Genomic DNA, 27,889 nt, shown 5'->3' on the forward strand with positions numbered 1-27,889 from the left:
CTCTTCCTCGCCGGCACTGGAAGCGGTACCATCGCCTGTTAAGCGACGGACTGGGAGTTTGGAAGGGAGTCAGGATCTACGCGCTGTGTATATTGAACAGGGAAGAGCGAGCGTTATAACTTGTCCTCCGCGACAGCGAAGTCCGAGGAAGAGTCTACAGGGGAGGTGTTGGTGGGACGAATCGCCTCCAAAAGTGTATCTCTAGGTTGGTGTGGTGTTATTCGGGACGTGCCTTTGATTCATATGTAAATTGAACCCATCACAGTGCATAGTCATATAGCACATAGGAAGACATGGTAGTTCCTCATCCACGACACCTCGGCGTTCAATGTATTACAACAGCATACTAGATAATGCTACCTCTGCCCCTGGGGCCAGTGAACCAACATCCCATCACCATCATCCATTACAAATATACGCCATGAACCCCATGCAGTACAACCAAAGACAAAGCCTTGCCAGGCTGTCATGTAAAATGAGCGAAAAGGCCCAAGCTGGGTATCGAGCTAACCGAAAGGACTGGAGATGCTTTTTATGCAGAAAGACGCTATGCATGAAGAAAGGACAGAAGATGGACGAAGCTTAGATTGCGCGGCGAAATTGTGTGGTCCTAGATTCTACAAGAGGACGGCGAAGCCGAGGAAGACGCTGCCGAAGACGGCGGCGAGGCCGAGGCCAGCGTTGGGCATGAAGATGGAGCCAGCGCCGCCTTGGTCGTTGGAGCCTCCGTTGTTGTTGCTGTCGCTGGAGCCGGTCTCAGAGGCACCGCCGAAGCCGGTCACGGGGATGGTGTTTGAGGCGGAGCCGTCGGTGCCGGTGGCGGCGGCGGTGGAGGCCATGGTGGTGGGGAGGGAGGTGTTGCCGCGGTATGGGTCTTGAGCTCCGCAAGGGTGGTCCTCACTGTTGACATGTTAGTTGTGTTTGGGATGAGTAACTTGATACAACGTACCGGCAAGCGCTCTGGCAGCTGTTGTCGCCGTTGCAGTTCTCAACGCAAGTGTTTCCCCATTGTTGACAGATGAAGTATGGCAGTGTCTGGGAGTACTCGGTGATGTTGGGCGCGACACCGTTCTCACAGACGCAGGTGTAGGTCAGAGCGTCGGAGTCGCAGTCGTTCTGCTCGGTGGTCATGGAGTTGATGCCGGGCTGCTGGAGGCAAATGAGCGGGCATTGGGCCCTGTTCTGGTCACACCAGTAATCTGGAGAATGTTAGACGACGCGTCGTAGGTCGAATGATAGCTTTTACATACCCCTAGTAGACTGCTCAACCGTGTCGGGATCAATGGTGTATGGGTAGTTCAGCTGGGGAGTGTCTTGAGCAGCGACCAGGCCAGTGAAGGCGGCGATGCTGAGGGCGAAGACGGAACGCATGTTGATGCTTGGGAGGTGTTTGTTGACGGAGGATGAAGCGAAAGTATTAGATGATATACGGTCAGCGACAGACGGTGGACGATCAAATACAAAAGTAAACCTCAACAGCGAAAGTGATGAGGAGGCTGGAGGGAAAGGCGGCGTCCGATATATAAAGGGAGGGATGTGTCGACGGGAAGTAATGAGCTAGCGGTCGTTCGAGATAGGAAAGTTCACGGTCCGGTACGTGCACCCCCGCCTACCTTCAGCCATCCTTCTCGCCCGGGACGATGCCTGTCGGGGACGGGTTGCCGTGACTCAAGCCATAGTATGCGGTGGAGTCGGCGTGGAAAGGGCGGCATTCCGTGGAAGATGGCAGACTGCGTGATGGAAGTTTGCCATTAATCCCTCGGCCGGACAGGGATGGGATGGACGTGTGGTCGTATTGGCCACTGGCTGCAGCGACTAGTCGCTTCTCAGGGTCCTGCATCCTAGTCGGCTCTGCGCATCATTCGGTTGAGACGAGCGAGGCCAGCGCCGCCAATTCTCCAGACATCGTCAACAAGACACTAGACGCGACTGCATCTGGCTGCATGCACCGGCGAGCATATCTACCCCTCACACACCCACGCGGCATTCTAGATACCAACCGCCCTCCCGTTTGACGCGCCACCTGCCCAGCCATCTCCTGTAAATGGATGGAGCCGGCGAGCTTTGAAACTGGAGACCCGTCTTCGTCGCCAGCCCGAGATGGGCCAACCCCCGCCACTGTCACTGTGGTCCCACCCTACTGGCAATCCCACCAGCGCAATGCCTCGTATCTGAGCAACTACTCTGCTGACAACGGCCGCCCCACCCCCATCGGCCTCGAGGACCATACGGATGAGGACTCGGACCACTGCAAAGTCCTCTGGGCCAAGGGTGTCACGATAGATGATTACGTTGTCATCGGCGGGCCGTCACCGGGCTTTGGAGCTTACGTCGTCTTCAATTGTACGGTCGAGACACTGGATGTAAGTTCCCAGCCGCATGGAGATGCGCTAGCCTGCCCGGCGATGTCCTCGCAGCCAATCATCTGCACGAGATTGTTTTTCAAAAAATGGTTTCATGCAGAGGGCCCGTGGTGGACTGCCATCTCCAGGTGATGAACCATCATGCATATGCTAACTGTGACAGGGTGGTCCCATGAAGATACGCAAGAGGTTGGCCATGCTCTGTCACTTTCGATTCCCTCTGCTGATCGTACCAGATACTCCGAGTTTGAAGATCTGCACACCAAGCTGCTCCAGACGTTTCCTCATGCCGCGGGTTCCATGCCGCACTTCCCACCCAAATCCGTAATATGTAAGTCACATGGCCGCCTGCAGCATCACTCCACCAAACAATATAGTGCTAACGCGTCGGGCATAGCTCGCTTTAGGCCCCGTTTTCTGGAAAAGCGGAAACAAGGACTCTCGTACTTTCTCAAGTGTGTTTATCGATAACAAAGCTAGCGCATATCGGCTGACTATTAATAGTTGCGTTTTGCTGAACCCGGAGTTTGCTGGGTCGCCCGTCTTGAAGGACTTTCTCTTCTCGTGATCGCGTGGCTTTGAGGTTGTATTGACACTGACGTTGATGTTTGAGTGGGATAAGAGTTGGATATGTTGTTGATGTGGTGCTAGGGTGTGCCCAGTTGCGACGAGCAAGTCCTCGAGTGAACCATCATTGACATCTCAATTGCTCGATCTCTCAATCCCTCAATTGCAGATGCAAGGGAGGGACTTCCTATAGTCAGTTCTAGCGTTATGATGTTCAAGTTGATGTGATGTCGCCCACTCGTACTGATTGGCTACCAACGTCAGTGGCGCTACGCTTCCAAGTATCTCACATGCGCTGTACTGCAATTCGTTGAATAATCCTGTGGTGTACATGGCGATATGGAGATGGGAGGGCCTGCTATAGAGCTTAATCCAACCTCATACTGTTTGCAAGTGTCTGGGTGAGGCGTACGGGAGCGCCGTGGGTGCAGCAGCTCGTTTGGCAAACTGCGCGGGCTCTGCCACTCGACGACCCCCTAACGGCTCGCGTTTTGGCACATCTCAGCGCGACATCAATGGCAGCTCCACAATGAATAGCTGAAAGATGACCCAGCGAATCGCGAATGATCTCAAGTCTGATCACTACCATGGCCAACGCCGTTCGGCCTTCGCTGCTGCGGAGCTCGAATGAACGGCAGACCAGGCTCAACTTCCTGCCCGTGTCGCGCGATGACGCCCACCCACAAGCCCAGCGCAACCACAACCACGCGCCCGCCGCGACAAGACGGGCCTCGAAAAGCGGCCCTCTGCTTGCGCGCGCCGACGACGACGGCGCCGTCAAGCCCGTCGCCCACACGCCTGCAAAACCTCCGCCGCCTGCGCGCACCAGCAGCAGGAAGCGGCCAGCCACTGCCCTCGAGCCCGACGCGACCGACACGAGACCGCCGACCAAGATTACCGTTACACAACCACATGGCGAGCTGCTGCGCATCACCAATGGCGTCGCCGCGCCCCTGGGCATCGACGCCGACGACGTGCCCTCCGCGAGGTCCACGCCCCGGCCTGGCAGCTCCGGCAAGCTTGCTGCGCCCCCAGCTGTCCCCGCCCCGGCGTCCACAGCGTCCTCCACAACCACAGACAAGAGGAGCCTGCGGAGCCACGATGGAGGCTCGCGGCTGAAGAGCGACCTCGCCGTCTACTTTGCCAACTACGACGACATCATTGCCGGCGTGCCCAAAGAGGATGGTAGGTCACTGTCCCTGTCACATGTCACGATATAGCTCTGATCGCGTGCAGAATTTCTCGATGTCGACACGCCCATATACATCGTCGATGAGCCCATCAAGGCCAAGACTCCAGAGCCCCCGCGAAGCTCAGTAAGCCCGACGCGGTCACGGAAAGCACGACACTCATCCCCACCGCGTCATGCCTCAGATCCGTCAATACTCCCGGCCCAGTCGTCGACTACATTCACAGTCCTCAACTATGCCTCCATAGCCAATGCCATCTCCCACAATGACGGCGAAGACCCGCTCGCGGATTCCGTCTTCTTCACACAGCACCGGCGTGCCGAGCGCAAGGAGAAGCAGCTGCGGAATATCGAAAAGGAGCGCGCCATGCACGAGAAGGTGCAATTGGAGAGACTGCTCGACGGACTGCAGGGCCCAGACTGGCTCAAGGTCATGGGCATAACGGGCGTGACAGACGGCGAGAGAAAGGACTGGGAGGCGAAGCGCGACTACTTTGTCCGAGAGGTAGAAGCCCTCGTCGACAAGTTCCGCGTCTGGAAAGAAGAGGAGAAGCGCTTGCGTGCTGAGAAGGAAGCAGCGCTCGCCGCGAGGGAAGAAGACGAAGAAGAGGATGGCGAGGAAACAGAAGACTCAGATAACATCGTAGTCCGCAGCCGCGAGCCTCCACCACCGCGACAGCAGCCCAAGGAGCCCGAGCCACCGAAACCACGGCGGCCACCGCGTCCCCATGGCTTCCTCCTCCCTTTCGTACCGCCCGAACCCGCAGCGCCATTCAGTTCCTTCTACGCGAAACCACACCTCCGCGCCGCAGCCCTCGGCAAACATAGACACGGGCGCAACGCATCAGCATTCGGCCAGCCCATCCCCGAGTTCGCAGAAAAGGAGTTTGAGCTCCCGGAAGGTTTCATAGACCCGCAGTTCCTAAAAGACAACGCAAGGCAGCGGCGGAGACGGAAGAGGGAGAGTGGTGTGAATACAGGGGCTGGCGCGAGTGGAAATTAGTGCTTTTTCTTTCTTACTTACAACATGGGCCGGGGTTTCCAAGATTCTATACCCCTTATAAATACTGTCGAGCAAGTCGAATGCTAGGGTTTCTGTGGCGTTTCTTTGATAAGGCATGGGGTTTGGAGGTGTGGGACTAAGTGAGGAGTCTCGCGCCGAGTGTATATTATCTGTGGAAATGGAATGTGAAATCGTTCCGTTCTAAGACAAGGCGTTTTGGTGCTGGTGCGTGTGGTCTGCGGAGTTGGCAGTGAAGAAGAGTGGTTTTGATTGAGGTATGTACTTAGTTCGTCTGGTGTAGTACTGGTGTTGATCAAGCTCGTTCGGTCTTCCAACTTCCAGCCGAGGATCTCACGTGCTCGGTTTTCATTCTTCGCGTATATAAATCCGTCCTTTCTGCATGACTACTTTTCTTCTCTTCATTACAAAGTCTGCTGGCTATTTTCCAAAACTGGGCATGACCCATTACATGGCTAGCTGCTTGGTCTGCCTTTCTCCAAAAATGCAGTTTGAGCAATTTATGACTTGCGGCCTGGTTCTTCTTCCTTCAAAACGACCTATTTTTCAAAACACGTTCTCAACCATTCATGAGACCGTGTGGAACCTGCTTCTCTTCTATCTGAGTACCAACAAAAACCCATCATTCTTTTACATGTGGTCCTTTTGGATCCGCTCCTTCTCGTGGTATGACAAGAAGACATCACCAAAACTCATCATAACGGAATCGATGTCTTGTTCCTGGTCTGCGGGTTCAAAAACTCCGACATCCATGCCATGTCTCAATTCATCTTCCAATGTTGCCGACTACAAATGGGTTGTGCGTTCGCATCGTTTTGAGCAACTCATGGTTTGCCGGCTACCGAAAGAACACCGGGCAATATTGATGTGCTCTCGCCGCGTTTGTGGTCTTCAACCTCCAAATAATGGTCATGCTGGTGTAATGGGGTGCTCATGTCGCCGTCCGCTAGCTCGTAAGAAGGTAGTGTTTGGCATGACTGGCGACTAGCTCGGCAGGGTGGATGGGTATATAAACCTCTCGTCTACCTCTTGTTGTCTCTTCTACATTACAGTCTCTCTCGAGTATCTCCAAAAACCACGTGCCGATTCATGGATGATTGTGGACGTCCCTTCTGCTCTCTATAAAATGCGAAGAAAAACCGGCCATGGCTTTGGCTGTTCCACCCTGTTTTGCGAGAATTAAAAACATGCTAGAAAGACTCATGTTTCGATTTGCCTTGCACTTTGATCTTACAGAAAAGAACTCGAAATGGCAGGCATGTTGTGCGCTGGTGCCAATCGCCCGCCACTCAAAGTCTTCCACGAGGTCAATTATGTGCTGAGTCGTCCGTCCTGGCTGTTCCTCCATCAAAATGGCGGAAATCGGTCTCATGGAAGCTTGCTTGTACAGCTCTCGCTGCACATATTGCATTCAAAAAGTAGACATGAGATGCTTGTTGCGTGAATCATCCTACGCTACGGTATTGACGGTGAACGGTGATCAGTGAAGGATGCTTGGTTGATGCATCCGGTTGACCGCTTCATTCGGAAACAATCAGGTCATCTCACACTCATCAATCTTAGCGCCTGAAGTTTCAGGTGTCGGTGCTGTTCGCCGGTAGAGGTGCGCCTGCCCAATGCGGAAGGGGCGAAGGTCGTCAAATCCCAATCTTGGAGCACTCACCTCCCGTCACCATCACACACCCACCCACACCCACACGCCAATGGGTGACCCAACACGACACCCCGAGCCTGACGGCTCACCACGAGAATATTTCTCACAGCACGCCATGCGCGATGAATCTGCCGACGATGCGGCAAGTCTAACCGACGTCTCTCGGATGAACCCATTTGCTGCACTCGCGGCATGGTTTCCAGGATCGATCGAAGATGCTGGCGAACGTGAAGCGGAGATCACAGACACAGTTGATCTAGAAACGCCACAAGCACGACAACTCAGCGAACAGAGACGTACGCTAGAGGGTAGATGTGCAGTCGCTCTCGGAGAGCAGGAGCGTGAGCTCCGACGCGAACTCGACAGCGCTCTTCAGAAACAGAAGCAGCAGTCCGAGACCGAGAATTTCAATGCGCTTCAGATACAGAAGCAGCAATACGACGAAGAACGAGACAACGCTCTTTGGGAGCAGAAGCAGCAGCTTGAGAGCGAAAGAGACATCGCCCTCCAAGAGCAGAAAGCTCAGTTTGAGCAGAAGCTGGAAGAGGAACTAGACTTTGCCGGGGAACTCCTCATGCGAGAGACAGAAGGTAACGGCCTCACCCTGCAGAGGTTGACGAATAGGATCATGAAAGCTAGCGAGTATTTCGGCTTTGGGCTGGCAGAAGACATCGATCTTGACTGCAAGATAGAGCAGTTCGCTCTCCTAGCAAGGCTTAATACCTCCAGGATATGTCAAGGAGCGTTTCATGAGTTGTCGCAGCGTCTCAACATTCCCCTAGAAAGGTGGTGTTCAGCTTGGGAACTCTTTGATCAAGAGCATACCGATGAATATATGGCACTACTTACTAGCCAGGTGGACAGAATAGTCCAAGCCTGCGACAATAGAGTCGACACAGAACAGTGCCGCACTACCAATGTCCAACGCGCATCACTCATCTCAAAGATGAAGGTCAGTAGGACCATCACAGACCTGAGAGAGCAGATAGCAGCGAACGACAAGTTATGGGCCGAGGTGGTCTCAAGATCAGAGGCGTGCTTGGTCGCGAAAGATCAACACATCGGTGCCCTAACAGAGCGTCTCAGATTGCAGACGCAAGTGGTAGACGAGAGACACGCCCTACTGAAGCAGATGGCAGATGCCGCTGCAGCGTTAGTAGGGTAGAGTCAGGATGTCTTGCTGATATAACTGTGTGCGAAGATCGCGTTCGTACCTTAATTAAATCAACATCAATATCATGGCATCCTCGCCCTTACCCCTTCGCGTCTCCATGCAGACGTCTCTTGATACACAAACCCGCGTAGTTGCATTTCCAATCCTATTCCAGCCAACTCAAACACACTTCTCGGTTCAACTGGGGCTTTGCAGTCCATCAGCTCGTACAATCTACCACTTAACCCAACAGCCTTCACCATCTCCAGTCCTTCTTCTCCAGGCGCTGGATGTAGCTTTTGCCCAAAGCTAAGATGGCACCATCGTGGGCTGGGAAGTCCACGTGGAGCGTCTGCAGTGATGTTAGAACTAGACCGAGAATAGAAGGCATGTATCCATCCCCCTTCAGCCAGATGAAACCCTGCCAGCTTAGATCCTGTCCCGGGGGCACGCTCACACCCAGTGCAGCATGGTCGAACCACATAGCTGCTGGCACGCGAATATATGCGAGGCTGCTGAGGCTGGAGAAGTCAGCTCTTGAGCGCTGTTCTCGTCTCAGCCCCGGCCATGTCTCTCTGATATGAAGATGCGTCAACTTTGCGCAACGGGAGTAGTGCGCGGAGCGATATGTTCTGTACATGGAAACTTGTAGTCATTCAATGAACACGATGTTTTATAGAAAAGCTCCCTAGCACGAGCGCGCATAGTTCAGATGAGTCCTACTACAGCTATTTGGTATGACATATCCATGACAGATGATTTTCAGTTTGCACAGAGCCTTTAGGCGATTGGCTCGTGTTCGTCCTTCGGTGGGTCTTTGTGAACGTGAACTTTGCGCACAACCGAGTTTGTGATCTATTAAGCTGTTAGCACAAATAATGACATGTCTTAGAACTGCGTTATCAAATTATAGCAAGGGGGTTACATACTAGTAATAAGTTAGCAAGATATCTTGACAGCTGTTCGTGGCGGCTACTTTACCTTTGCGACCATCCTTCTCCGTAACCTGTTTATCCTCGTACACCAGCACAAAGTCGGTACACCTCTTCACCGGAAGATCGAAGATTCCCCATTGCTCCAGTAAGTCCAGGGCCGGCTGGGAGTCGGTGGTAGTCTGGCAGATTGGTTCCTTGTAGAGTATCTTGAAGGTGACATGGCAGCCCGTCTTATTGACTGTGCATGTGACCGTCAGTTTATCCTCTCGTACAGCCTGGGCCCAGCTTTCGTTCGAGTTATGGATAAACTTTTGCATCGTGCGAGTATATCTCATCTGCTTATTCTTGAAAGTCCTCCACTCACTGCGGCACCAGTCGTAATCTGGACATTCGCAATCATCATCGCCGTAACTTGAGTACCCAAGCTCTTCCATCTCGTAATTCCTGTAACAGTTATGGCACATATCATCCTCCACGGTGTATCCACTTGTGGCAAGCATGTGCGGAACGAATGCTACCTTTGATGAGGTAGACTGCACATACAGATGTAGCAGAGGCATCATGTCGAAGGTTGATCTGCCGTCGTTGCGGTGGTCCCACGAGAACTGCACCAAACCCGGCACTAGCTTGTCTACACCTTCATTATGCAGAAACGCGTTGCCGAAATGGGTCCACTCGGATACTGTCGCGAATCTAACACGGAGATGTTGGATCCAAAGAGGACGATACTCTGCGCGAATTTGTGTGCATACCTGGGTCAAGGCAAAGAACTTCCAGGGACGCTCCGAGTGAGACTTGCGAGGCGAGTTTGGGAGGATAGGCCTGGGCCGTAGGGCATAATTCCTTGAGTCATCTTCGTTGGCGTAATCGTATACCCTGTTTCGTAACTCTTTGCAGCATTAGCGTCTAGCAATGTTAGAGACAGGGAAGACATACCGGGAGAAAGATCGAGGAAACGAAAGTACTGAGGAGTCTTAGTTGCGGGCTGCTCACTCTTCGCAGGCTTTGCAGCTGTCTTAACAGATTGCTTTGCTTTCTTAGTTACTTTAGTGTCTACAGCTTCGCCGCTTGCGCGCTTGCTGCTAGATCGTCTAAAGTAAGGTTAGTTAATAATCACGGGAGTGCGAAGTAACTTACATAGTAGGCGCTATTAGTCGTCTTAAAGCTAGTAGCGGTACTTACAACGCGGTAGAATTAGTGTTTTAGTAAGCTAAGCAGTAAAAGGTGAGAGTAAACAAGTAGAGAAGGCAAGAGCACCCGCTAAGCGCCGCTAGTGGGATAACGCAGGCACGCAGTAACACGTTCTACAACATTCCGCTTAGGTAAGACATAGGCAAGGGCAGGTAAACCTTCCACCTTAGTTCTTCCAGAACGTCGCATGAGACAGAAGTAAATCGCGCTCTGCTTGCTCAATATGCGCTTGCAACAGCTCGCTCTCGTCCGCTCGACAAGCATGCCTGCGAAGGCCAGCTACTCAACACCCTTGCATGATATCTCTTCGCAGAAGGGAAGGATAACGACTTGCAAGGCTGTGTTTAATGCAATGCCAAGAGTGTAGACCTTAGCCTCGAAAAGGTGATAGACTGCCTGTCCACACGTTGATGGACACATCGCGAAGACCAGATGAACTCACCTTCCCTACGCCAAGCCATCAGCTATTTAGAAGTTGAAGGTTCTTGCGCTGGAAGACTTGGACGGTCTTTCTCCATAGTGTGGGTCATCTCAAGTTCCTTCCTTCCAATAAGAGTGGAGTCATCACATTCGCAGCGCGCACGCAAGCGCGCTTCTACACCTCTACTCTTGGGCACATCTTTGCGTAGCTCTATCGCAACCACGAACATCAATTGCATTTTTGTCATAGCAATCCAAGACCACTATACAAGCATCCATTATCCGGCGGATGTCCTCTCGGTAATACGAGCTGCTTCCGCCGCATGGACTATTACCAATGCCCAACAGAGAATCTTCTCATAGAAGCACAGCGCCGCGGTTTCCCAAGACTTTGGAGCTCTCGGGACCAGCTCAGCGAGGTCCTCATGCAAGATGACGAGGCAAAAGGATCGGATGCGACGACCGTTTCTACCACGGACTATGGCGCTTTCATACCGCGGACTGTCAGTCTGGAACACACAGCGGCATTGGACAAAACCGATTTAGCTAGTCAATTGATCAACGAGAGCGCGTCTACCAAATGCGTAGTGCGAGAGGATGGCAGAGCTGACTATTCCCAGAGATTATTTACTGGACGTTGAACACGTTCTTTCCCGCAATACAGCTCTTCTTCGAGTCGGGCTCGTCGTGTACCATCGACTGCGGGAGGTTCCCGGACGCAATCGTTGGGCTGGATCCCGCACTCCGATTCAGATTGACGGATTGTGCATACGAAGAAGAAGGTCGCGTGGTTAACAGCATACTGCCTCGACGTTTTGTACATTCCGGTACCGGTCTCGTCATACAAGAAGCAGTAATCGCCCATCGCACGAGTATTGCAATCCGGAATTTTCGGGATCCACAGAAAGCCCAGCTATGGCGACCAGGCATTGTCGTCCAGCCCAAGATTACAAAAGAGCTGCACACAGTCGTTGGGCTCAGGCTGAGGGGAATGGACAAAACAGCGTACATATGGGCGAAGACTGCGGTGCCTACCGGAGGAAGGGTGTGGGGAAACGTGAGGTCATCTGGCCTGCAAGACGATTTGCCTGTCCCCATACTCCCTTCTGTAGAGGAGGAGCCCGGCGCTCAAACAGTCGTGGTTATTAAGGACAGCCTGATCGAGCGCAATCGCCAGGGCAATAGGGAGATGGGGACCTTCGAGGCCATTACACCCGAAGACTCTTCGTAATTGTACCGGAGTTATACGTTACGACACAGCTGGCGGTGGACGCGACGATGTTGAATTAAGTGTCTGGTAGTAGATTAGCTTGGCAAGTAGCCATCTATCTTCAAGGTCCCTTCCGATGCATGTGAGGATATCCACTCGGGAAGATCCGGCCAAACTCCAGTAACGTGTGTCTGGAGCTGTCTCGTGGTCGAAAGATAGCAGCATGCTGACAAAAGTCGACGTTATATATCCTAAGCCCGATCGGACTGGTATTGCGAGTAATCTCGGGCGAGTGTGCAAAACAGCAGGACCGAAGCGGATGTAAGGATCTTGAAGTGGGGTACTGAGTCGATCCCAGGCGCGGGCGCAGCTATAAAGACACTAATTCCCACGTCAGTGCTGTTCAGCACCGCGCATCGCATCTACAACAGTCAGTACATCTTACAAGTTGCTGTTGGTTTTTACTCACAGCGTACAGAACTCTCCGATACCATCCACCTATACATCATCATGTCTGGCGCCACCGCTATCGTTCTCTACCCTCGCAAGGAGGGCTCCACCTTTAACAAGGAGTACTACCTCAAGACACACATGCCGCTCGCCATGAAGAACTGGAAAGACCACGGTCTCAAGTCCTACGCCGTCAGTGAGCTCAACGCCGATGGTCCATACGCCATCAGCACCGTCATGGAGTTTGACAGCCTTGAGAGTGTCGGAAAGGCCTTGCAGAGTGAGGGCACCAAGGAGGTCATGGAGGACGTAAAGAACTTCAGCAGCGAGACACCGATCCTTGTTCACGGCAATGTCGTCGGACGGAGTTAGGTTTGGAACCAAATAGAAACAAGGTTGGCCGAGGATCGTGAGCGATGGATACTATGACGAGGCTCATGCAGGGTGTGGTGTGGAGATGGAGGTAGGATGGGGTTAGCGGCGTGAAAGCTGCATGGAGGGGTAGCTGTCTCGTTTGGGATGCCCCGCACTTCGTCCTTCCGAGGTATCCTGCATCAATCCAAGGTGACATACTCTATTTTGCAAACATCGTCACGCATTTCAATCAATCGGACAATCAAAACATTAGACTCGTAGTGTAAACTCCAATGAACGTTTACCTGTGTTTAAGAATAACTGTCGTCATGGCATAGTCTTCGATGCGCAGACCTGTACATCCAAACAGCCTCTGACCTCGTGTTATTGGCTGTGATAGCACGGCCAGAGTGTGCAGAGCTGAGCGCTTCAGCTTCGACGTCATGGGCTCAGCGACACAGCCTCTATCGCTCTACCAGGTATTACGAAGCTTCAGGCAGCCATTTGTGTAACATATCTGCAGCTTCCTCGTCGTCTCTTTCGTATACGAGAGCACGCTCACATCACAGATTCACGTCGTGTACCACGAAACGCTCATCAGCCTTACCCAGCGCATGCGAACCACGGACGATGGGCGACCTCTATGCGTCATGCCCCCTCGATCGGACGCGCAGAGAGATCAGACTGCTCATCCTCGAGCCCAACAATGACGAAGACATCACAAGATGCAGCCTCCAGACCTACAGCCCAGAAGACTGTCCATCGTATACTGCTTTGTCTTACACCTGGGGTGCCGATGTAATGCACACCAATATCGAGATCAATGGCGTCAGTGTCCCAATTCGCGAGAATCTATGGGACTTCCTACATCAGCAACTACTCCATGGAAATTACGGACCCTTCTGGATTGACGCAATCTGTATACAGCAGTCGGAGGTCGACGAGCGTAATCACCAAGTTCGATTGATGAGTTCCATATATTCAGAAGCTGGCAGAGTTTTGATCTGGCTCGGTAAAGAGGGCGATGATAGCGACATTGCCGTGCAGATTTTGGACGGAGACCTGGTCGACTGGACTAAACAGCTGAATTTGGATACCGACGAGAGTGACGAGAGTGACGAGGACCGTAACTGGCCTCGTCCAACCCGGAGAGTACCTAGGTTCAAGAGGTTCTTAACCTCAACAGAGGATCGCAGCATTACAGCACTATGTAACAGAAGATATTGGTCCCGAATGTGGATCATACAGGAAGTCATGCTTGCGGACTACCTGGAGATACATTGTGGCTCAAAGATCGTCTCGTTATCTAGTCTTGTGCTATCGCTCGAGGACCTCGCAAGTGCGGTCAGACATTTGGAACTTATGGACCCTTCTTTTTCTCACGATAAGACTTACATGTCTCATCTTGACGAAATCCTCGCCAGTCCTGCTATGGACATCGCTATGATACGGGGTCAATCCACACCACGTGTGTCAGTCACTTTCTCGGATTTGTTGGAAGCATATGGCGACCATGAGTGTGGGGACATTCGAGATAAAGTCTACGCTCTTGTAGGGGTCGCAGAATATGGCCAGTCTATCAAAATCGACTATCGCAAGTCAGCAAAAGACATTCTTATCGACCTCCTGTACCACGAAGACAATCGGATTAAACACAGAAAAACTATTTTCAAGCATCAAAGATGGAAGGGCGATGAGCTGTTCAAATTTGCGCAGCTTTTGAGCAGAGTGTTGAACGTGCCTCTTTCTGAGACTGAGATACAGTTCCACGTTAGCCAGAGCGAGAGCGTAGCGATATTTCGGGACTGGGAAGAATGGAATTAATAGATGGCGTGTTTTAAGATCTTCAACGCGTAAGGAAAGTCGACATATAGACATCAAGACTACAAGTGATCAAGCAACTGAACACACTCTCAATCATCATAACTCCATTAATATCTCAATGCTATACTGAGCGAGCCTGCAATCCAATCCAAAGCTCTCACTCTCAATGCTTAATATTATGTACGAGAAGATGCAGACGTGAAATATATACAGTGAACATCGGCATCTCGTCTCATACTCTTCAATCCAATTGTAATCGATCCCGAATGACCTCAACACTCTCTAAGCAAATAACCCATCTATCTAACGGCGGTACTGGCCCTGATGCTGTTGCTGCGCGTACTTTGCTGCCTGTTGCGCCTGGTCGAAGCTTGCGCCGTAAGCCTGCGTGGGCGGAGCCTGCTGTTGTTGCTGCGCCATGTTGCCGTAGCCTTGCGGTGACGGCTGTGGGAAATACTGGCTCTGCGGTGTTTGCGCTGGGGAGACCCAACCTCCAGGGACGTTCATCTGTGGGGTTGGCGCCTGCTGGGGGAAGTACTGCTGCTGCTGTTGCTGATACATGGGGTGCATCTGGCTCGGTGTGGAGTACGCCATTCCGACGATGCCTGATGGTGTACCAGGCCCGGTAGGCATGCCCATAACACTAGGAGTACCCATCATGCTTGGCGCGCCCATTACACTCGGAGCACCCATGCCGGTTGGCGTGCCCATACCCATAACACTAGGAGTACCCATCATGCTCGGCGCATAGTTGCTCTGAGCCATCGCATATTGTTGCTGCATCTGCTGTTGCATCATCATTTGCTGGCGTTGCTGGACCTCCATCATTTGGCGCTGTTGGGTCTGCAAGGTGCGTCGGTCGATCTCAGCTTGCATAGTCGGTGTAAAACTCTGGCGATTGGCCTTGTGAGCCGCCTTCTCCTTCTCGCGATAATCGATGTAACCTGTAAGACCTGTCGGAGGCTCCTTTTGCACTTTCTTGGTGTTCTGCGAAAGGTCCAGAAGAGGAGTGTTCGTCATGCGAGCCACCTGTTCCTGCTCGCGAGCAGATAAAGTAGTAGGTTGTTGATTAAGCAGTGTCTCAGCACCACGGCTTAGAGGGCGGCTGGGTGGACGGGCAGGACCTGGAGAACCCTGAGGCGACCGCTGAATATGACTCCAATCTCCAGAGTGCGTACGAGTCCAATCTCCAGAATGCGTGCGACCGAAAGGAGGTGGGGTGTGCGACTTGCTCCTGCCATGTCCATACATTATAGGCTGCTGCTGATGCGCCGCACGATGCATCACCCAATCTTCAGGATCCAACCTTGTCCTGTCCGGCTGCTGTGGTGACGCTGCTGCAGGCTGCCATGCGACTTGTCGTGAATCCGAGATCTGCGGAGAGTTCGAACCACTGCGCGCATGCATGGGTTGGTTAGGTGAACCTGCACCGGAGATATAAGACAGTCGGTGCTGTTCGTTCGGGGTCGTCGCAAGGTTCTCTTTGGATCGCGAGGCGCTGTTGTCGTGTAGCATCTGTGTCATGGTCCCACTAGTGCCCGGACGCTTGCCGTCAAAGTCCAACGCGTACGTCGGGCCAAAGTCAATACTAGGAACAGCTGCAGGCGCCTGTGCTGGGTCCAGAACAGACTTGTAGCCATGTGGATCTTCATCTGAGGGAAGCTTTACGTTTGGGTCTCCAATCATGGTCAAAACGCCGCTTCTTGGTCGGTCGGCGCGTCGTTCAGGCACTCTTCGTGGAGGAGGCGCAGGTTCCTCTTCAGCGATGCTGGCATAGTCTGGCGTGGAAGTCGATATGGCATCATCGTCGTAGAAACTACTTGATCCGCTTGGCTGACGGTTCAGAGTGGGCTGTGTGATGTTGAAAGCGTCGAGAGCTTCAGGGTCGATTACGTCCTCTCGTAAACTGTCGAGTCTTGAGCTACTGGTCGAAAGGGTGTCATCCTCTTGCGAGGCTAGGGGAGACCGACCTGGTACTGGTTTACGGGGTATGCCGCCGCTTTCGGGGTGCGGACGATAAGGGAGCTCGTGACTGGGGGGCTGTGGCGGCAACTCACTATGTTCTGGAACCGATGGAGCTGTCGGCTGGTAGCCTGTGGGAGAGTCGACGAACTCGGAATGCTCGACGTATGGTGATGCGGGAATGGTAGACAGGCGGTTCCCAGAGTTTTGGTTCGTTGGAGGCGGCCTTGAGTTGACACCAAGATACATCGATTGCCCCTGATCACCGTACGCGTTGTAGTCACCACTGCGTCTGCTCTGTATGGTGTCCTGATTTCTCCAAGCCCCGACTGCGCCAGCGGCAGCTACGCCCCCTGGAAAGGATCCATGTGAAGCGTCAGCCATTTGCTGAAGCGTGGCAGAGTCGACTGCAGGGTTTGGTTTTGCCATGGGCATATTGGGACGAATGGGTGGCTTTTGATTGGCAGCGTGCTCCTGGGTAGGAGGAAGGTCGACATAACCTTGCGGTGGAGCAGACAGATCTGCAGGCGGCGGTGGTAGGTTCTGTGGCTCCTTGATGGGGCTCTCGTCGTAATCTGACGCAGACGAATCATAAGGCTGAACTGCCCCATTCGACGAACCGTTGAGTATACGATGCTGGGGAGGCGTCGGCGGACGCTCGTCTTCGTATGGTGTCTCATCTCGAGTGAATCTAGATGGAGTGTTCTCGTTGCGTCCGTTGACTTGCTCTGACACAGATCGCTGATGGCGTGGAGTACCGAATGGGTTTGCAGCGGGAGCTGTTCCAACACGACGCGGCGCTTGCACTTCAAAGTCTGGGAACTTGCGTGTAGGAGATGACGCGCGTGTGGACGGGCTGGAGCGAATGGAGCCTTGGTCTTCAAATCGCAGGTTACGAGGTGTGAAGCCTGCCCGGCTGACGGTATTCCTGCGGCTGGCGCGACTGTAGATGGATTCTGCGTCCTGGTTCGCAGTCACCATCCTTGTGGATGTGAGGTCCTTCAATTGCTTCCTCCAATGGCGCTCTGACCACTTGTCGCTGCCCTCAGTGTTGATCAAGCCCACCACGTCCCACATCTCCAAGTATCCGTAGCGCCTGTCGGAGGGCATAGCGAACATCAAACCGCGGGTGTCTAGAACGTCTGCAATCAACTTCTTTGGGCGTCCGTATAGTGAGAATGTATCGAACACGGGGAAAAGGTACTGGAGCATAATCTCAAATCCTGAGATAGCGGGACGCGACTCGGGCATAACAAAGACGAATCCTTCTGTTGTGCTCTCTGGCGTCGAGTGAATTGTGATCTTGCCCTCGATCTTCACCAATGTAGACTGGTCGATGAGCGGCTTCGACTGCGGGTAGATGGCGTAGCATGAGTAGGCGTCCTTGACCGTGGCGATGGCCTTGGTTTTCTTGGTGACCTTCTTGGTATCGTAGAACTTGATGTCGCCTTTGAGTATCGGCGGTCGCTCGTAAGCGTTGCCCTTCTTCTGCAGCTTCTGCATCTTGAGGTATTCCTTCTCATCTGGCGGAGAGACGACACACCAGCAGCGGCGCCACGGAGTGCCCGCGCCAAACCGAACGCGCACCCAGTCCTCGTACTTTGCGCACTGTCGGTCCAATATCATGCGGATGTTGTTCAGCGTCTTGCCCTTGCCAGCGATCAACGCACCCGTGTACGCTTCTGACAGGGTCGTGTGTTCGAACATGGCGAGGCGGATGCCGGCGGTCCATTGCGTAAGCGCGTGGTAGGAATCGAAGTGGAAGAGGTATTTGTTGCTCGCGGCCGTGGACACGCTGAGGATGTTGTCGAGCTTCTTTCCGTCTTTGAGGGTCATGGAGGGGATCTGCGGGGTCAGTGAGGTCATAGTGAGGGCGTGAGCGGACATACCATGTGGATCGCAGCGTCCGTCAGGTTGATGAACGTGGGCAACACCTCGGCGTCACCCCCAGCCTGGTCTAACGCGCTCGCATCCCAGAGGGAGAGGATGGTGCCCACGAGCTGGACGAAGTACTCCTGCCATCTCCGATCTGGCGCGGGACGGCCACCTGCATTGCCGTTAGTATCACAGACAGGCATGGCCTACAGGGCTGACGTACGCGTGTCGGTGTCGTGGAACTTGAGGAAGTAGCCCTCTTGGTACAGCTTGTTCGAGTGGCTGTTCAGGAAGGTGAAGATGCGCTGCAGCTCGGGCAGCGTGTCCTGGCTTACTTCCATGACGGGCGGCTGGTATGTCTGGATCATAGACATGGGACGGACCGAGGTTCGCGAGTCGCTGCGCTCGCGTTGGGTCGCGCGGGAGGGAGGGCGCTCGCTGTTATACGAGTCGAGAGCGGTGGCCGACTGTGCAAAGTTGGCTGAGCTGACGGGTTGCTTCGTCGAGGGTGAAGGCGGAGCGGGGGACGCGGGGCCCGGAGACGGTCCGGCGGACGGAGGGTTCTTTTGCAAGGTATTCTGGTTGGAACCACCCCATTGTGACATAAACGACAGAACTGTGAAGGGGCGAACCGGGCGCAACATTAGTGAATGTTCTTCCAACGACGGGCACTGCCGACAAGGGAGCGAGGGACGCGGTTTTGTAGCCGGCGCATTATTTACCTCTCTTGGGACGACCCATGGCAGCAACGAGTGGCGGTATTAGTACAAGTGGAAGGTCTCTCCTCTATGCGGTGCACAATGCAGGTGCTCTACGGGCGCGTTGTCGGTACGGAACCAGGCGTGCAAGCCACGGGTACACCGGCTCGCGGAATGTTACGGCGCAGCGACTAGAGCTTCTTCGGGAACGAGCGACGAGAGCACAGGATTAGAGATGTGTGTAGAGGCGGAGGAGGACAGCAATCATGGAAACTACAAGGAGCGAAAGAGCGGTAGGCGTAGTACGTATATCTGAGGTCCGTGGTGGACTTAGACTTGTGGAGGAATTTCTGGGCACGCGGCAGGGATTAGCGTGCCTATGACGCGAACCTGCGAAAGGGTTCTGGTCTTTGGAGATCGCCGCGCGCTGGACGATCCATCTACCGGCTGACAGATTCGTATTCCATTGCGACTTCTTCCGTATCCGCGCAGACGGCAGCGCGCTCCTTCATCGACATCAACGCATGGCCGCGTGTTCCATATCCACAATCCTCCCGGAGACCTCAATGGCCACTGCACGCTTATTCATTGGCCCTTGGTCGTATTCCCAGCGCATCTAGAGGCCCCGTACTAGACTAAATTGGCGGCCGCCCACCTGTCTTCGGTCACTCGGCACGGACTTCTCCTGTTCTGGGTAACGATGATGCTGTGGCAGTGCATCTTGGCCGTTTCTGCCAAATCCATGTGTTGGCAATAGCGGCCGGAACGCGGCCCACGGAATCTGGGGTACCCAGCTGTTCTTCCCTTAACAGAGGTTTGTCAGATGCGCTGACCAGGCATACAGATCTCACCTGCATGCCATCCTAGCCGAGCACTCCGAGTAACCGGCGCGTCGCGTCGTATGTTGTACCACAATGCCATGTCAGACAACGGTGCCAAAGGTTGATGTTGGCATGCATCATCGATTGAGTGACGAACGTGATCGCCCATCGTGGCGTTGTGTAAATCAAGGCTGAGACTGTCTGCTTTGGTATTATTCAATAATTCGTTCTGAGCCGGCAGTCCGCATGGCAGATGAGGGGAAGCTGCCGGAATGGCTCGCGGATATTCGTCAAGACAGTCCTTGTGTTCATGACTACCGTCTCGCCTTGCCAATGCGCTTGGCGAGGATGTCGTGACGGAGACGATAGGGATTCACGTGATATGATGCTTTGGGCCTAGCGTTCTCACGGCGCGGTAGCGTGATGGCAGCTGACAACGCGGGCGCGACTGATCGCTTGCTCCACTCGGTGCCAGACGCGTCGAGCTGTAGCATGTCAACTTCAGTTTGATACTGCATTTCGGATAACAACCCAACTCGCCCACTTCTCCATCGTTCCGCTCCCACCGCACAGTACCCTCGCTTAATATCCCGCGTCACAGTCAGACAGTCAGTGCTGCCCGCACCGAGCACACACCAGCACATCACAGTCACCACTCCACCAACGCCAACTCTCCCACCTTCACCTTCCACAATGGCACGTAAACGTAAAGTCGCAGACGAAAAACCCTCGTCCACTGGGTCAACGCCTCAACCCAATTCTACAATAGCACGTAAGCGCAAAGTCGCAGACGAGAAGCCCACATCCAATGGCTCAACGCCTCAACCCAACGGTGCGAAGAAACGAAGGATTGACTGGTCGACGGTAGACAAGGATCTCAGCTTCAAGATCACAGCAGTCACTGTCAGGAAACACAAGAAGCCAAGCAAATCAGCAAAATCAAAGCAGGGCGCTGTAAATGGCGGGCACGTCAGCGAGTTTGACGCGCCTTTGGACGCGGAAACCACGCAGCCAAATCCATATCCCGAGACGCAACTACCTGAGCTACACGTCAAGATAAAACCTGCGCTGTACTGGGAGGCTATGCGGCGCTATCGGAGGTTCACTGTGAACGGCGAGGAGTTCGAAGTAGGTCAGATGATCTTTGTGAAGAAGAGCGAAGAAGACAAGATCGCAGAAGGTCCCGGCTCGATTGAGCATTGGATCGCCAAAGTTCTCGAAGTTCGCGGCGGAGATCCCGAGCATGTCTTTCTCAGAGTGTACTGGGCATACCGGCCTGAGGACATACCAGGTGGACGACAAGCGCATCATGGCGACAGCGAGCTGATAGTCAGCAATCACATGGATATCATTGACGCTTTGTCAGTAGATTCATCCGCAGACGTTGTGTATTGGGACGACGACCCGGAAAGCCTCAACCTCAAGACAGATCAGCTATTTTTCCGCCAGAGCTACGACATTACAAAGCGCGCCAACAGCCAGTTGAGCAAAATGAAAACGTACTGCATCGACAAGAAGCCTTGCAATCCGGACGAGCTTCTTCTACAATGCCCACAATGTTCAGAGTGGCTTCATGCGGACTGTCTCAAGAAGCGAGCGCTCCAAGACGCAGCACCGCAATTGAAGAAGCGGGGCCGGCCTAGCCAAGTTCAAGCCTCCACCACCTTGGATGCAAGAATCAAGACGCAAGACAACAAGGCCCGCCTGACACTATTAGAGAGGCGCGGCGGGAAACCCAAACGCAAGTGGGACGTGGACATACTATGTCTTGTATGCGGCGGGATGGTAGAGGAAGCCAGCGACAAAGCACACAAGGAAGTGCCTGAAACTGCAGGTTCTCAATTTGGCTCCGATATTTCTGAAGACGACAAACACGACATCATACCCACGGCATCTATGGTTGCCAAACCGCCTGTCCAGGACGACGATACAGACTCCGTCATGGGCGATGCAGAGTCCGATCAAGACGTCGAAGCCAAAGACCCACCAAGAAGCGATGCTGAGATCAAGGGTGAGACCGTCGAAACACCCTCCTCCGACTAGCCCACTAAATTCCCATCCTAGTGCCGAGAAAGAGAGGACGTCCTCCCGGATCCAAGAACAAGAGGAAGCGCACTCCTTGGGCTCAAACTAAAAAGTCTACGCTGCCACATGCCAAATATCGCAGAACGGAAACCGGGAAAGAGGGTGTTTTCCCGCATGCTGCATACGATATGGATACAATTATGGTCGTGGAGAAGACTGCGAAGACGGTGTCTGGATCTGCGAAGAAAGCGACAGCAACGAAAATACTTGGATCTACGAAAGACGCAACAGCGAGCGCCCAGCCTTCTTCACCACAAATGGCGCCTTCCTCACCACAAGTGGCATCCAAACCAACACCATTGAGTCCCGAAACCGCGGAAGAAGTCTTCCCAACTACTGCACACAAAACACCAGCTCCAGCACCTATTAGCGAATCAGTCTTCCAATCCGGCGTACGATCCGTGAAGAAACTCTTCTGGCGAGGATCCTAATATCACAGCGAGATCATTTCATTACCGTGTATAGATTTTCAGGTGGGGTGTAATGGTAGATACCCTTTCATTCGGCGTACACATCACTACAGGATACTCTGGTATTTCGCTCTCTAGCGAGCGTTTCATCATTATCAATACCCACCATTAATTAATTCACTGTTCAATCCAAGTCATACACGTGTAAATTATGCATTCTCACTCTAGGCGGTCTAACAATACAAAGCCCGATGAAGGCATGTATACTCGTTAAAATCAGCAAAGGGGGTATCCACCTGAATGTCCCATTCCCACCACCCATGTGAAAATACACTACAAATAACGCCATCGCTGAATGCTGTTTGATCCCGTATGCATGCATGCAGCGGCCTTGACCTTCCTTTTCCTTAAACCATATTTCGCTGTGGGGGAAAGAGATGCCCGTCCGTTAAACACCTTAGAAATGCATGTTGTGTTATCCTCGATACCTCGTCATGGCCATCACTGTCGACCTTGTCTCTTGCTGAAAATTTTTTCGTGGACCTCATCGTTTCTTCTCGCCTGGCAAGTTGGCCTTTCCTACCTTCATCTTTAGTAGCAGTCTTGGCCCACTGTTACCACCCCTCTCCACGCTAACGAGACCGCTCTTAGCAGTGCCGTTTCCGTTTGACATACTACTTGGCTCGAAGCTCTGGCGCTTAGATGGCCTATCGTCGTCACCGTTTCCAGTAACCATCTTACGTTTCTTGTTCTCTCCAGCGAGAAAGCCTGCCAGCCTTTTGGGTGCAATTCGCAGCTTGACGATCTTGCTTCTCTTTTGCTTGATTACAGGTCTGGCCACAGATGCAGGGTTGGTCGCAGCGGGTCGTGACGGAGCAGGGGCTGCGCTTGGTCGAGGTGAAGGAGCGGCACTAGGACGCGGTGATGGAGCTGCGCTGGAGGGCCTTGATGGCACAGTAGAGCCGGAAGCGGTCTTGGTCCTGATCTTAAGCTTGGGCGCCGGCAGGGGAACCGGTGATGCGATAGCAGGCGGTGTAGCCATAGCCTTTGGTACCTTGATGACCGCTGGTGTTGGCTTCGCTTGGGCAGGCGCAGGAGCTGGAGTAGGGACCTTGGGTGGCGGAACCGGAGTCTTGGTAACTGGAGCAGGAGCAGCGGTGGGAGCTTGAACCGGAGCTGGTGCTGGAGTCGCTGGCTTGGGGGTCGCTGCTGGGGTGGCTATCTTCTTTGACGGCTGCATCAGCGGCACTTCTGGAGTCGACGAACGCGAATCCGTTGCGGCTGGAGCGGCAGGGGGCGGGGGCGGTGGTGCTGGTACTGGCGCTTGCACTGGCGCTGGAGATGCAGGTTTGGACACTGGTGCAGGGGATGGTGAATGATAGACAGTGGGTGAGAACACTATAGAGTGGCTTCTCTGTAAGGCCTGCGTAGAGTCCGCAGTTGCCGGTGTAGATGCAGTAGACTGCTTCTTCGGTCCTCCGATCTTGAGCGACAACTTCGGCAGTGCTGCTTTCGGAGCCGGAGCAGCTGTATCTCTTGTGGGTTGTGGTGTAGGTAGTGCGGCAGGTGGAACAGGCGCCTTTTCCTTCTTGTCGTCTTTATCCTCCTTCTTCTCTTCCTTTGGAAGCGTCCTCGATCTCCATCTAAACTTGTTGGTCTTTTTGAAAACCACTGATGCCTTTCCAATGTGCTCCACCTTCCAATAGCGTGGCATAGACAATTTGATACGCAGCTTGTTGGACTTCTGATTATCAAAGATCATGTCGCAGATGTCCAAAAGCTCAGACATGTCGTTCGTAGACAGTACTTTCGACTTCAGGGCTTCTTCCAGGACCATACGCAGGGTTTGGTTGCCTTGCATGTCGCTCTTCAACCCTCTCAGAGCCCCATTAAGGTTCTGCCGGGCGAGAGCTGATGCACGCTCAGCATTACTGGCTTCGTTCTCGATCATAAGCGTGCCTGCCGAAGTGTCCGCAGCCTTCTCCGGCGCCCATACGTCTCCAGTAGCGATTTGTCCAATCGCAATGCCAAAGATACGTAGCAGCTGCTTTCTGAAGTACGGCGAAGGATCGGATCGAATCTCATGCATGAGGAATCTCAAGACTGTATCCTTCCGGATCATGCCGAGCCGAATCAAGCACTCCCAAGCTTTTAAGCGTACGTTGTCTGCATTTCCCAGCTGGGCGTACTGGAGGAACTCGGTTGGCTTGAACGGGGTGACGCGGCTCATGACCAACTTCAGCGCACAGTCAAGGGCGGTGGTTGTGTAAACGTTCTGGTAGGTAGGAATCCACTCGTCAAGTCTCTGGTGTCGGGTAAGCTCTCCGATGGCTTTGCTTGTGAAATCCTGCTCTTGAGCCCATTCTTCGTGACTAAGGTCGGCACTGGCTGTAGTTTTTGTGAGTGTTTCCGCAAGACAGCGCATCAGGGTAGAAATGTAATGGTCGTCGCTGTAATCGTTTCCGCGGTTGTCGTTGTACCGAACAAGATCGAGCAAGAAGCGCTTCGCTTCTAGTGGTGATCTGCCATCTTCGCCCTTGATCTTGGCAATGGCTTTGGGGATAGCGCATTGTATCAGATACATGCTACGATCAGAGAAGTCATTGGAGCGAGTCATGGGTGAGTTGGGTAAGCAGAAAAGCTCGCGGAAGGCCTTCTGCAGATGGAACAGGCCAACCCACTCTGTTCGCTTCAATGCACTCTGAGCCAAAACATTAGCGGCCATGGTCCGTATGCCGTGGAAATATCGGTTGTCCATCAGCGTCTTGACCAAGAACGTGGAGATCAGCTTATGACCTTCCTTGTTGGCGAGAAACTGTATCGATTCTGCCTGTGCAACGACATCCTTGTCTTGCTGCAACTGCGAGACGTACATGTACGACGGCATGTCCTCGATGTTAGTCCGACATATCCATTCAAAGTCCGCATCGACTCGAATCCATTCGTAAGCCTCCCCCTCTTGCTTGGCCTCGTCTTCCGGTGGCCAATCGTCCAATCGCCACTCATCATGTTCCTGGGGAGACGTAAAGAGGTCTCCCAGCATGTAGAAGGTGACATCCTCTTGAGTCTCGCCTGAAGCATCCAGACCCGCCGCAGCAGCCATGCGCTCCTTGTTAAGTCGATTTCTCTTTAGTCGCTTGTACTTTGTGTTGTACGGAATCTCTACTTTGACGTTGTTCGAATTGATATCGACGATGTGTTCGTAGGGCGTTCCGTCAGCTTCGTGAATTCGAATAGTCATCGGGCCAACGAAAGTGGGGTATCCTGTCGCTGACCGCAAGTCGCGAGACTTCTCCTTCGCTTCGCGCATGAAGTCATCCGCGGCGAGACCGCTGTCGATGTTCGTAATGGACGAGTCAGCCTGTAGCTGCTTGATAGTAAGTTGTACCACTTGCTTCTTCTTGTTGAACGAAGGTACGCAGTGAAAAGTAGGACATCCAGCTCCTACGATCCATTGCTGGAAGAACGATTCCAGCTTCTGATGTCCAACCTTCTCACAGATATCGAGGAAATCATCTGTGGCGATCGCGCCGTTGGCGTACTTGCCCTGACGAGCATTGAAAAGCATTCGGTACAGACACCTGTCGACACCATTCTTCCCGCTCTGTTTTACCAGACGGTTATGGAGAATAGAGAGTACCATGAGCGATTTCAGCTCCATAAACTCAACCTCTCCAGGATCCAGCTGTAGGACGTATCCAAGCTGCTGTAACGACGGGCGCTTGCGGTCCATCTGAATGACTCGGTCGACCATCACCTTTTGACGGAACCGCCAGTCGTTCCGACCGAAAAGCTCTCGGAGGTAGAGCTCAGCCATGAACCACGATCCACCAACGATGATCCAGTGATCTTCCGGGTTGTGTGCAATCACGTCAACGCCTATCCACTGGCTGGCTACTGCATGCACCAAGACCCTGGTCGTGTGCTCCAGTGGCTCCCATACAGTCTCCGGAAAGAGCAGGCGAGAGCTACAGATAGAGAATGAGGCTGTGTGCGCGGTGTCCCATTCCAAATCGTCTACGAATGCCAGCTTGTAGGAGTTGCCAAATGCATAACTCTGGAAGCGCTCGGTGAAGGTGTCGAGAGCTCGGGCTAGCATCATGGCGCTGTTTCTGACCTCATTCTCCTTGCCTGGCAAGCAAAACGCATGCACTTTGATGGCATTCTCTCCCAAGCGCTCGTCGTCAAGTGTGTCGCGGTATTCCGAAAGATCGACATGTTCAAAGGGACCGATTACGAAGCCGATGTGCTGTGGGAGGACGAGGGTATCGCACGAAAAGCTGGCTGTCTTTCGTGAAGAGTCGGCGGGATCGAGAATCTTTGAAGGTCAGCATCGGACGCGCTAAATAAATTAAATCGATACTCACATCGTCTGTAAGGGTACCGGAGCAGATGACTTGCATCTCCATGGCTTTTTCTTCCTCGGACAAGTCCACCTGATCGTCATCCGCATCCAGCATAACACTATCCGCCTTTTCCACTCCCTGTGCTTGCGCCTGCACCTGCGCATTCGATTTGCTGAGCGCATCTCCCAGCGTTCGCGGATAGCGGATGGACACATCGAACAGACACCGCGTTTCGCCGTCGTCTATGCACGGAAAAAGACACGAGGCCGCACCGGGAAAGGACGAGTTGCGCGTGTAAGCATGTGGGTACCGGGCATCTCCATCCTCGACTCCGACAAATTGCAGCGCGTCCCGAAAGTCGTCCAGTTCGTATTCGATCTCCAGCTTCATCGGCGCATAAAAGGTACCTTGAGCGTCGTCGGTCATGCCAGCCTCTGAGGGCTTCACTTCCCGGATCTTGACCTTGTCAGGCACGGTAATGACCAGCTCATCTTCTGCGCCCTGTGTATGTCGCGCAATCCGCTCTTTCGCGTAGTGATATTGCTCGAGACCGGTGCCGGGATATAGCGTCAGGCGCTGGTGGAGGTTGGAGTAACTAAAGGCGGCTTTTTCTCCTTCGATCTTGATGCTCGTCGGCCTCAGCTGCCGGCAGTTCAGCGTGATATCCCGGAGATGCGCTTTGTCCGGCTGTATGTCGAGCGTGGTGAGGCCCTTGACGCGGCGCGGTGCAAAACTGAAGTCGAGCTCGAGCTGCTGCTTCAACAGGGTGAAGGAGCCGCCCGACGAGGCGTCAGCCGCTACATCGGCGAGCTCGTTGGGCGCCATGTTAGGCGACGCAGGCGATGCTGCTTCCGAGTTGGCGACGGGGAGATGGCGGTCGAGGGTTGAGCGGTGTTGGCTCAGCTTCTTTGTCGGCGATACGCGTACATGCCGGGAGTTCGCGACAATGGCCGCTAAGAGTAAGCGCTGGTCTGTGCGCGAAATATGTGGAGGCGCGCACTTCCGCGCTTCACTAATCGTCACCAAGGCCCACTTCACCGACTATGAGAATGTGAAGTCGTAGTCTTTGTACCGCCATGCACACTATGGAAAGAGCTGGCAAAATGCGTAAAGGTCGGTAACATGTACCCCTTGTCTTTTAGGGCAGGTTTGAGATCGTGCATCTTTGTTAAGTGAACAAGTCGCTGCGGCCCTTTCATTCCTAGGGCAGATTTGAGACCGTGGGTGTTCAAAACTAACGACTAGCTATGGTACCTACGTCTTCTAGGGCAGGTTCCATATCGTGGGTTTTCAGAACTGGGGGGTTGCTGCGGCCCCTGCGTTTCTTAGGGCAAGATCGCAATCGTGGGTCGGTGAGACTC

The 27,889-nt window shown here is 53.5% G+C and overlaps 9 protein-coding genes across 9 annotated transcripts; 5 read left to right on the top strand and 4 right to left on the bottom strand.

The window, feature by feature from the left end:
* Positions 1 to 617: 617 nt before the first annotated feature.
* J4E92_008709 (uncharacterized protein) lies at positions 618 to 1,371 on the bottom strand (the record flags this gene model as incomplete). Its single annotated transcript, XM_051500060.1, has 3 exons — positions 618 to 900; positions 950 to 1,199; positions 1,251 to 1,371. The coding sequence occupies 3 exons, from the start codon at positions 1,369 to 1,371 to the stop codon at positions 618 to 620; spliced, it is 654 nt and encodes a 217-aa protein (XP_051349758.1).
* A 677-nt stretch (positions 1,372 to 2,048) lies between these two features.
* J4E92_008710 (uncharacterized protein) lies at positions 2,049 to 3,050 on the top strand (the record flags this gene model as incomplete). The annotated part of the gene is made up of 2 exons (XM_051500061.1): positions 2,049 to 2,363; positions 3,015 to 3,050. The coding sequence occupies 2 exons, from the start codon at positions 2,049 to 2,051 to the stop codon at positions 3,048 to 3,050; spliced, it is 351 nt and encodes a 116-aa protein (XP_051349759.1).
* Positions 3,051 to 3,517: 467 nt separating this feature from the next.
* J4E92_008711 (uncharacterized protein) lies at positions 3,518 to 5,122 on the top strand (the record flags this gene model as incomplete). Its single annotated transcript, XM_051500062.1, has 2 exons — positions 3,518 to 4,115; positions 4,167 to 5,122. 2 exons carry the CDS (start codon positions 3,518 to 3,520, stop codon positions 5,120 to 5,122), a joined length of 1,554 nt encoding a protein of 517 aa, XP_051349760.1.
* A 1,721-nt stretch (positions 5,123 to 6,843) lies between these two features.
* On the top strand, positions 6,844 to 7,959 carry J4E92_008712 (uncharacterized protein; the record flags this gene model as incomplete). The annotated part of the gene is made up of 1 exon (XM_051500063.1): positions 6,844 to 7,959. One exon carries the CDS (start codon positions 6,844 to 6,846, stop codon positions 7,957 to 7,959), a length of 1,116 nt encoding a protein of 371 aa, XP_051349761.1.
* A 768-nt stretch (positions 7,960 to 8,727) lies between these two features.
* J4E92_008713 (uncharacterized protein) lies at positions 8,728 to 10,337 on the bottom strand (the record flags this gene model as incomplete). The annotated part of the gene is made up of 4 exons (XM_051500064.1): positions 8,728 to 8,802; positions 9,635 to 9,771; positions 9,819 to 9,918; positions 10,239 to 10,337. 4 exons carry the CDS (start codon positions 10,335 to 10,337, stop codon positions 8,728 to 8,730), a joined length of 411 nt encoding a protein of 136 aa, XP_051349762.1.
* Positions 10,338 to 11,926: 1,589 nt separating this feature from the next.
* Positions 11,927 to 12,525, top strand: J4E92_008714 (uncharacterized protein; the record flags this gene model as incomplete). Its single annotated transcript, XM_051500065.1, has 3 exons — positions 11,927 to 11,972; positions 12,101 to 12,133; positions 12,182 to 12,525. The coding sequence occupies 3 exons, from the start codon at positions 11,927 to 11,929 to the stop codon at positions 12,523 to 12,525; spliced, it is 423 nt and encodes a 140-aa protein (XP_051349763.1).
* A 2,109-nt stretch (positions 12,526 to 14,634) lies between these two features.
* J4E92_008715 (uncharacterized protein) lies at positions 14,635 to 18,773 on the bottom strand (the record flags this gene model as incomplete). The annotated part of the gene is made up of 3 exons (XM_051500066.1): positions 14,635 to 18,138; positions 18,183 to 18,340; positions 18,392 to 18,773. The coding sequence occupies 3 exons, from the start codon at positions 18,771 to 18,773 to the stop codon at positions 14,635 to 14,637; spliced, it is 4,044 nt and encodes a 1,347-aa protein (XP_051349764.1).
* Positions 18,774 to 20,380: 1,607 nt separating this feature from the next.
* J4E92_008716 (uncharacterized protein) lies at positions 20,381 to 21,730 on the top strand (the record flags this gene model as incomplete). Its single annotated transcript, XM_051500067.1, has 1 exon — positions 20,381 to 21,730. The coding sequence occupies one exon, from the start codon at positions 20,381 to 20,383 to the stop codon at positions 21,728 to 21,730; it is 1,350 nt and encodes a 449-aa protein (XP_051349765.1).
* A 996-nt stretch (positions 21,731 to 22,726) lies between these two features.
* J4E92_008717 (uncharacterized protein) lies at positions 22,727 to 27,691 on the bottom strand (the record flags this gene model as incomplete). Its single annotated transcript, XM_051500068.1, has 4 exons — positions 22,727 to 26,500; positions 26,550 to 27,499; positions 27,552 to 27,569; positions 27,613 to 27,691. 4 exons carry the CDS (start codon positions 27,689 to 27,691, stop codon positions 22,727 to 22,729), a joined length of 4,821 nt encoding a protein of 1,606 aa, XP_051349766.1.
* Between the last annotated feature and the right edge of the window lie 198 nt (positions 27,692 to 27,889).

The sequence above is a fragment of the Alternaria infectoria genome, assembly GCF_024043175.1.
Source record: "Alternaria infectoria strain BMP 0036 chromosome Unknown scaffold_18, whole genome shotgun sequence".
NCBI classification, from domain to species: domain Eukaryota; kingdom Fungi; phylum Ascomycota; class Dothideomycetes; order Pleosporales; family Pleosporaceae; genus Alternaria; species Alternaria infectoria.